Raw genomic sequence first — 9337 nt, 5'->3', positions numbered from 1 at the left:
CTCATTTGGATATGCCACACCCCCCTGCCACTACCAGAAGGTGTATTAAATTATATCAGCTTAGTATTTATTTAAAATGCTTCTTGAATTATAATTGTTGTAATAAAACCTTACTCCCATCATACTTTTTAAATTATTTTCTTCTATGTGGCCACAGTGGTCTGAGGAAGATTTTCATCATTTTTGTGGGGAACAATATTAGAAAGTTTCTCAAATGTTAGAGTTCCACAAAATTCTCACAGGGGGTTTGAACAATGGAGCCCAGAAGCAAGTATTTCTTTGGTAAGAAAGAAAGAGCACAGTAAAATTTAGAGGTTCCGGAGCTCTGCTCCTGTGAGCTCCTGCTCAAAATGAGGCCAGGATTAGACTAAGAATTGAGAGGTGTCAGTTCATGACCACCTTTTGCCATGGAGCTGAATGGCTGGCAGTCTTTTTCAGCCAAACCTGCAACTTGCAGGATCATTGCAAGGATAGAACATAAGAACATAAGAGAAGCCATGTTGGATCAGGCCAATGGCCCATCCAGTCCAACACTCTGTGTCACACAGTGGCCAAAAAAAATTTATACACACACACACACACACTGTGGCTAATAGCCACTGATGGATCTCTGCTCCATATTTTTGTCTAAACCCCTCTTGAAGGTGGCTATGCTTGTGGCCACCACCACCTCCTGTGGCAGTGAATTCCACATGTTAATCACCCTTTGGGTGAAGAAGTACTTCCTTTTATCAGCTTTAACCTGTCTGCTCAGCAATTTCATTATATGCCCACGAGTTCTTGTGAGAAAGGGAGAAAAGTACTTCTTTCTCTACTTTCTCCATCCCATGCATTATCTTGTAAATCTCTATCATGTCACCCCGCAGTCGACGTTTCTCCAAGCTAAAGAGTCCCAAGCGTTTCAACCTTTCTTCATAGGGAAAGTGTTCCAGCCCTTTAATCATTCTAGTTGCCCTTTTCTGGACTTTCTCCAATGCTATAATATCCTTTTTGAGGTGCGGCGACCAGAACTGCACACAGTACTCCAAATGAGACCGCACCATCGATTTATACAGGGGCATTATGATACTGGCTGATTTGTTTTCAATTCCCTTCCTAATAATTCCCAGCATGGCGTTGGCCTTTTTTATTGCAAACGCACACTGTCTTGACATTTTCAGTGAGTTATCTACCACGACCCCAAGATCTCTCTCTTGGTCAGTCTCTGCCAGTTCACATCCTATCAACTTGTATTTGTAGCTGGGATTCTTGGCCCCAATGTGCATTACTTTGCATTTGGCCACATTGAACCGCATCTGCCACGTTGACGCCCACTCACCCAGCCTCAACAGATCCCTTTGGAGTTCCTCACAATCCTCTCTGGTTCTCACCACCCTGAACAATTTAGTGTCATCCGCAAACTTGGCCACTTCACTGCTCACTCCCAACTCTAAATCATTTATGAACAAGTTAAAGAGCATGGTACCCAGTACCGAGCCCTGCGGCACCCCACTGCTTACCGTCCTCCACTGTGAAGACTGCCCATTTATACTCACTCTCTGCTTCCTATTACTCAGCCAGTTTTTGATCCACAAGAGGACCTGTTTTTTTACTCCATGGTCGTTTTCGCACTCACCTTAATCAGCAGCGACGCTCTTCACCGCGCAGGATCTGCGCGGATTTCGCACTAATTGCCGCGGAGCACCCAGAAGAGCCGGAAAGTCCCGGCGCTTTTGCAGCGCAAACGGAAACTGGTTTTTGGCGGTTTCCGTTTGCGCCGCAAAAGCGCCGGGACTTTCCGGCTCTTCTGGGTGCTCCGCGGCAATTAGTGCGAAATCCGCGCAGATCCTGTGCAGTGAAGAGGGTCGTCGCTGCTGATTAAGGTGAGTGCGAAAACGACTCATGAGTCTCAAGCTTTCTAAGGAGCCTTTGATGAGGAACTTTATCAAAAGCTTTCTGGAAGTCAAGGTAAACAACATCTATCGGGTCTTTTTTGTGCACATGTTTGTTCACCCCCCCAAAGAAATGTAACAGGTTAGTGAGGCAAGATCTTCCCTTACAGAACCCATGCTGAGTTTTCCTCAATAACCCGTGTTCATCAATGTGCCTACTCATTCTCTCCTTGATAATGGTTTCTACCATATTTCCCGGTATTGAAGTCAGACTGACTGGCCTGTAATTTCCCGGATCTCCTCTGGAACCCTTTTAAAAGATGGGGGTGACATTTGCTACCTTCCAGTCTTCAGGAACGGAGGCAGATTTCAATGAAAGATTACATATTTTTGTTAGAAGATCCACAAGTTCAACTTTGAGTTCTTTCAGAACTCTCGGATGTATGCCATCCGGATCCGGTGACTTATTAGTTTTTAATTCGTCCATCAGTTGTAGGACCTCCTCTTTTGTCACCTCAATCTGACTCAGCTCTTTCAATACCCCTTCCAAAATTAGTGGTTCTGGGGCGGGCAAAAAGTTCTCATCTTCCACAGTGAAGATGGAGGCAAAAAATTCATTCAGCTTCTCAGCCATTTCCCTATCATCCTTCAGTAATCCTTTTACCCCATGGTTATCCAAGGGCCCCACTGCCTCCGTGGCTAGTTTCCTACTTCTAATATATTTGAATTTCCTACTTCTAATATATTTGATAAAACAGAAGAGGCAAGAGTTATGCATTGTCCTTGGCTCCTTGGAAAAAGGGTGGGGAGAACTAAGTCAAAACAGGCAAGCTCAATTATCCTTAACATTCTTGTATCGTCTCTGTGTATTAAAAACACTCCATAGAGTTCAAAGTAATTCACATATAATGTTGTATTATTTACAAACAATCCTGGTCTCCATAGGGTATAATGGAGAATTGATTTGTGAGTATCTGGGGCTCAGGTTTCTGAGGTAGAGGTACCAAGTTTTCAACATAGCATCTGGTACCTCCTCAAAAAGACCCCCAGGTTTCAAAAGGATTGGACTGGGGGGTCCAATTCTATGAGCCCCCAAATAAGGTGCCCCTGCCCTCCATTATTTCCAGTGAAGGGAAGGCATTTAAAAGGAGTGCAGTCCCTTTAAATGTGATGGCCAAGACTCCCTTCAGAATTCAATTTTGCTTGCCACAACCTTGCTCCTGGCTCTACCCCCAAGGTCTCCTGGCTTCAACCCCAAGGTCCCCAGATATTTTCTGAATCGGACCTGGTAACCCTATGAGTGGACCATAGAAGCAGGGTTTGAACCAGGACTGCCTGCATCCATCACTCAGTATCTTTCCCCTTCAATGACTCCAGTGAAACAGGAGTGGAAAAGCAACTAAATATCTGTCTGTTCGGCAGACTGCTTGGGTCAAGTTGCCATCCCTTGAAATGCTTCGGGAGGGGGGCAGCCGATTGTTAGCAGCGTGTTGGACACGATACAACAGCAACTGCACTTTCCCCCAAGATGTCTGAAAAGCTGCCTGGTGTGTAGTTTTTGGTGGTTTACCTGGTAAAAATTACTCGGCTAGAGGGCCCTTTAAAGGCCAGAATTTGCAGTTAGGTGCTCCAGACTGGCCTTAAACCAAAGCTGTGCAATACCTTGTATTAGGAACAACCCAAAACATAATAGCCCTGTTTCCAGGAAGGCCACCAAAACTTTTGCCCCAAATGCTGCCCAGCTAGACACTTCCCCCGCCCCTTGGATTGGCAGGTAACCCTTCAAGCAAACACTTCTAGTTCTTTCAGGACTGGAAAGTAAAATGTATCACATAGGCTTATATGCCAAAGGTATAAAAACTGATGAGAGAGAAGGAATCAAACATTGCCTTAATGGCTCTGAGCAAAGCCCAGCCTCCCACTTCCAACCATACCCCTGTAGGATTGCCAGGCACAGGAGTCTGGGGGGAGGGGTGGCAGGGACATGGAGGCACCATTGGTGATGGTAGGACATCATTCCTGGGGAAAACCCAGAAGTGATGTCAGCCTTCTCTAGGAATCACCAGAAACTCTGTGATAACTAGGGATTCCTAGAGAGGACTGATGTCACTTCCAGGTTTTCCAACCTGGCCTGATGGCGCTTTTTCCCCCTCCAGCCATGTGTCTTCATCATAGAGGGAGGCCTGCAGGCTGGCAGCCTTGGTTAGTAAACATTGGAGGTGTTCCTAGCTGATCTTTTGGCACTATATCAACATGGAGCTTTTGAAATAAATGAGGATTGCAAAACTGCCAACCACCTTCATCCATGAAGCGTGAATGAACACAATAAAGGAAAATCGCTGAAGACTGCCACCTGCTGGTATAATACCATATTACTCTGATCTGATAGAAATTTGGGGCAAAGGTTGTGTACTTTATCTTATGTCTTGGCAAACATGAGGGATGGCAAGCAGAGGGGCTGTGATGGACAGCAAGGCCACAGAAAAAAAGGAATAAATGTGAAAACCTAAAAGGCATTTTTTATTTTTATTTTAAAATTTTATTTTTATTTAGAAATGCACAATTTATGTAATGCCAGTTACACTGCTTGATTTTGCTGGAGTCCAGTTTGAGTGGGGGGGGGGGACCCACAGACCTTCTGCTGCTTTTGGGGAGGACCCATTTCCTTTCCTTGGGCTTCCCAAACTCTTCAACTGCTCTCTTTCATTTGCAAACTCTTCAACTGCTCTCTTTCATTTGCAGCAATGTTGCCGTCCGTTGGTGCAGGTGCCGATGGGCCTTTCATTGTGGAAGCAAAGCCTGCGGCAGTGTCCATGGTTATTGGAGCATTCCAGGGAGTCATAAAGGTTCCTGCTTGCTTCTTAGAGAAAATAGGTTCAGATTAGAGTGGAAATGATGTTGCTAGGTCTGATTCAGGAAATATTTGGGGACTTTGGGGGTGGAGCCAGGAGACTTTGGGGATGGGGCCAGGACCAAAGCACAACTGAACTCTGAAGGGAGTTCTGGCCATCACATTTAAAGGGACTGTGCTCGTTTAAAATGCCTTCCCTTGGAAATAATGGAGGATGGGGAACCTTCGTTCAGGACTCATGGAACTGGACCCCTTGATCCAATCTTTTTTGAAATTTGAGGGGTTTTTTTGAGGAGAGGCACCAGATGCTATGCTGAAAATTTGGTTTCTCTACCTTTTAAAAAGCTCCTTCAGAGCCCCAGATACCCACAGATAAATTCTCTATTACACCTAATGGAGACCAGTCTCCACAAGGTATAATGGAGTGCCCAGCAGACATTCAACCCCCTCCCTCCACTTTCCAATAACCCTGAAGCAGGGGGAGGGCCACCAGACCAGGGGATCCCCTGCCTCCAACTGGGGATTGCCAACCCTAAGTGGAAACAAGACCCAATATAGACATGCAGTGAAAGCAAGGGGAACCCAGAATAATGGAGTAGCTGGTACCAATTCTGAGAGGGAGCACAGGAAGTTATCTTATATTGATTCAGACCATTGGCTCACCTGGCTCAGTTTGGTCTAATCTGCCTGTCTGTGGCTCTCCAGAGTAGAGAAAGCTCTTTCCTAGCACTTCCTTCCTGAGATTCATTAACTGGAGATGCTGGGAGCAAACCCGGCTTTTCCTGGAAGCAGAGCATAGGCTTCACCACTGAGCCATAAATGTAAAAGAAAGCTTACTGTATACTAACTACTGTGTTGGATCTTGTAGTAGATTTCTGCTAATGGAAGGGGGGGATTTTTGCTGATTCCCACCTTCCAGTGTGGACCACCTGATCTCGCACCTCATGCTTTTCCTGAGGAAGTCCCTTGTCACATTTTAGGCTGCATAAGGATAGGGAAGGTGAGGAAGTCTCTTTCTGCTGTTGGGAAGAACTGCAGGATCCAAGCGTGTGTCAACAGGCGTGGAGAAGAGGGCAGGAAGGGATGAACCTTTAATAGAGGCTTACAAGGACATTTAGCGGCCCCGTGGCGCAGAGTGGTAAAGCAGCAGTACTGCAGTACTGTGGTCTGAACTCTCTGCTCATGACCTGAGTTCGATTCCGGTGGAAGCTGGATTCAGGTAGCTGGCCCAAGGTTGACCTTCTGAGGTCGGCAAAATGAGTACTCAGCTTGTCTGCCGTGAAAACGTTGTGAAAACAACGTCACCCCAGAGTTGGAAACAACTGATGCTTGCATAGGGACCTTTCATTTTCTTTCCTACAAGGACATTATCTACCAGGTGATGTCATCTACCTCCATGCCAAAAGCTTCAGTTGCTCATTTCCACACAATAAAAGGATAGGCCTGTTGGCACATTGCGCTGCATGGGTAGATGCTGGCCTTAACCTTTCTTGGACAAATTTCCCCAAGTTAAATATTATTCTAATACAGAGTTTGGTCAGCTTTGGGGGGGAACAGTCCTCTGCTGGCTGTGGATTGGTAGATGCAGGAAAAGAATGTAAAAATGTTGCAATTAACTTGAAAAGTTGTGAGCTTTGTTGTTTTGTGATTGGAACCCCAGACAATGCAGTTTGACTTTATGAAGCATATATTTGTGTTTGTGTGTCTTAGGGTTGCCAATCCCCAGGTGGGGGCAGGGGATCCCCCGTTTGGAGGCCCTCCCCCCTCTTCAAGGTCATCAGAAAGCAGGGGGAGGGGAGGGAAATATCTGCTGGGAGCTCTGTTATTCCCTATAGAGATTTATTCCCATAGAAAATCATGGAGAATTGATCTGCGGGTATCTGGGGCTCTGGGGGGGCTGTTTTTTGGGGTAGAGGCACCAAATTTTCAGTATAACATCTAGTGCCTCTCCCCAAAATACCCCCCAAGTTTCAAAAGGATTGGACCTTTTGAGCCCCAAAAGAAGGTGCCCCTATCCTTCATGATTTCCTATGGAAGGAAGGAATTGAAAAGGTGTGCCGTCCCTTTAAATGTGATGGTCAGAACTCCCTTTGGAGTTCAATTATGCTTGTCACAGCCTTGATCTTGGCTCCACCCCTAATGTCTCCTGGCTCCACCCCCAAAGTCTCCTGGCTCCACCCCCAAGTCTCCAGATATTTCTTGAATTGGACTTGGCAACCCTAGTTTGTCTATATACCTCCAGAGCTGGGAAAGAGAGGGAAGAAAAGTCTTTGCTCCTCTGTTGTTTCCCAGGCTGCTTTAACCCACACTAGGGTTAACACACATTAAATTTAAGATCAGCAGTACAGAAACTTCTCTAGGACTAAGCCGTTAAATAGCTGATCAAGGCCATTTTCAGTCAGAGAAATGGCACCACAGGGGAAGTTAGATCCTCTGCCCTATTACCACAGCCTTTATTCATATGGAGACTGCTTTGTAAGGCCAAATTGCATGTCTGGAATTTCCAGTCACCAAACTCTAAGGGTGGACTGCTTTGTTCTTCATTTTTGAGATGCGTCCATTTTAAGATTTTTGCTAATTTGCCTGCCAAACTACACAGGACAGTGGGGATTATGCTACAGTGGGGATCTTTGCTCCTTTCTGTTGGAAAATTTGGAGGATATTGCCTTTGGAAAAGAACACTTTCTGCAACATTTCTACCCTGGAGATCAGAAGTCTGTAGAGCTCTCCACCTTACCTGGAGTAGACTGACAGATGAAGAGGAGAAAGATACCAAGAAGGAAAAAGATCCTCATGATGACTTCAGGTGAGCCAGCTCAGATCTCAGCTGAATGAAAGGGTCCTGCGAAGTGATGGCTGTCAAGCTCTTGAAGGGACTGAGCCCAAGACTCTCTGCACTTATATGCAGGACGATGGAAAACATTCTTGGTAATGGACCAGGTTGGAACCCAATGTTTGAATCTTTGCGACACAGATCTCTGTAAATATAACCTTTTGCTCTGTGATACGAACGGCTAGAGAAATGCCACCCTGCAAGGCACATATGAGCAATGCTCTTGGCAGGGCAAAGTCAGCCACAGACAGGAGGAGTATTATGTTTCAAGTTTCAAGTTTATTTCAATTTATATCCTGCCCTTCCCACCGAAGTGGCTCAGGGGGGCCCACAGCATACAAAATCTAACATAAGTTTTGAATTTAAAACATCTTACACAGTTAAAACAGAAAAATAATAAAACATACAGCAGCGGTCTATTAAAACTACACTCAGTTTCCAATGCCAGTTAGTTATAAGTCAGCTGGAAGAGGGCTGTCTTACAGGCCCTGCGGAACTGGCCAAGGTCCCGCAGGGCCCTCACCTCTTCCAGCAGCTGGTTCCACCAGAAAGGAGCCTTTACAGAGAAGGCCCTGTCCCTGGTGGATTTCAGGCAGGCCTCCTTTGGCCCGGGGATAACAAGCAGATTTTGAGCCTGCTTCGGCGGGGAGGGCGGGATACAAATAAAATGTGATGATGATGATGAGATCCCGATCTCAGTATTATGGGAAGGATTAAAACACTTCTAGAAACATGGATGTGATGCAGTCACCTCAAAATGGTGCCTAGCCAGTGCTGGATTGGATTGATCTTTTCTCCCCTTATGTGTCACTGCTGCTGTTTCATTGCTCTGCTTTACAGAACTGGAGAGGGAACTCAAATGTGACCAAGGCAAATAATCCCAACCTGAGGTAGACATTACTTTTAACATGTGACCATCATGGGGACTTGCATCTAGGTGGTAGCTGTGAGTTCCCTATAGGAGCTCAGTTCTGAAGCCCCGCAGGGGGCAAGTTCTGATCAGGACTACAGGATTTCAGTCTTTCCACCCCACTCTCCATGCCATTTCCCTGACCTGAAATAGCTCTGGGGAGTGCTATTTGCCCTGCTTGGGCTGGGGGATGGGGCATGTACAGCACTGAATGGCCCAAGTAATAATTCCCCCAAGTTGGTTGTGGTTCTGGGTGAGTATCCTGAACTCAAGTTAGAGAGTCCACACATATCTAGGATATATGTGAAGGGGAGTGCACAGATTGGAAGAGGAATGTTGGAACCAGTTACGAGTTTATATGTGCATTCACACGTGTGAATGTTTGCTTCACTGACCGCGCGCTAGTCAGAGCAGAAGTCTCAGAGTGGCACTTTCTTCTTTTCCTCTTAGCTGTCTCTTCAGCTTGCATTTGGGATTTGTGGGATTTCTTTTGCATGAAGACTAGTAGTGCCAGGAATTTGGGAAAAGTTCTTGCTGGGACAAATTGTCTGTTCTTTTGAGCCATAGAAGCATTTGTGCCTAGGAACTGTACAAATGTACTGGTGTTTTTGCTTAAGTGTGGGTTGCCAAGTCCAATTCAAGAAATATGTGGGGACTTTGGGAGTGGAGCCAGGAGACTTTGGGGGTGGGGCCAGGAGACATTGGGGGTGGAGTCATGAGCAAAGTTGGAGCAAGTACAATTGAACTCCAAAGGGAGTTCTGGCCATCAAACTGAAAGGGACTGCATACCTTTTCAATGCCTTCCCTCAATTAGAAATAATGAAGGATAGGGGCACCTTTTTGGGGGGCTCATAGAATTGGCCCCCCTGGTC

The 9337-nt window shown here is 45.9% G+C and overlaps 1 protein-coding gene across 1 annotated transcript; it reads right to left on the bottom strand.

Annotated features, from left to right (window-relative positions):
* Positions 1 to 4387: 4387 nt before the first annotated feature.
* On the bottom strand, positions 4388 to 7572 carry LOC132578149 (gallinacin-13-like). Its single transcript, XM_060248046.1, has 2 exons — positions 7460 to 7572; positions 4388 to 4728 (listed from the first exon to the last, which is right to left on the bottom strand). Exons 1-2 carry the CDS (start codon positions 7515 to 7517, stop codon positions 4604 to 4606), a joined length of 183 nt encoding a protein of 60 aa, XP_060104029.1. The 5' UTR covers positions 7518 to 7572; the 3' UTR covers positions 4388 to 4603.
* Between the last annotated feature and the right edge of the window lie 1765 nt (positions 7573 to 9337).

Source organism: Heteronotia binoei, chromosome 1, assembly GCF_032191835.1.
Source record: "Heteronotia binoei isolate CCM8104 ecotype False Entrance Well chromosome 1, APGP_CSIRO_Hbin_v1, whole genome shotgun sequence".
Taxonomy (NCBI): Eukaryota; Metazoa; Chordata; class Lepidosauria; order Squamata; family Gekkonidae; genus Heteronotia; species Heteronotia binoei.
The sequence above is the reverse complement of the archived record's forward strand: the minus strand, read 5'-3'. Positions and strand labels throughout refer to the sequence as shown.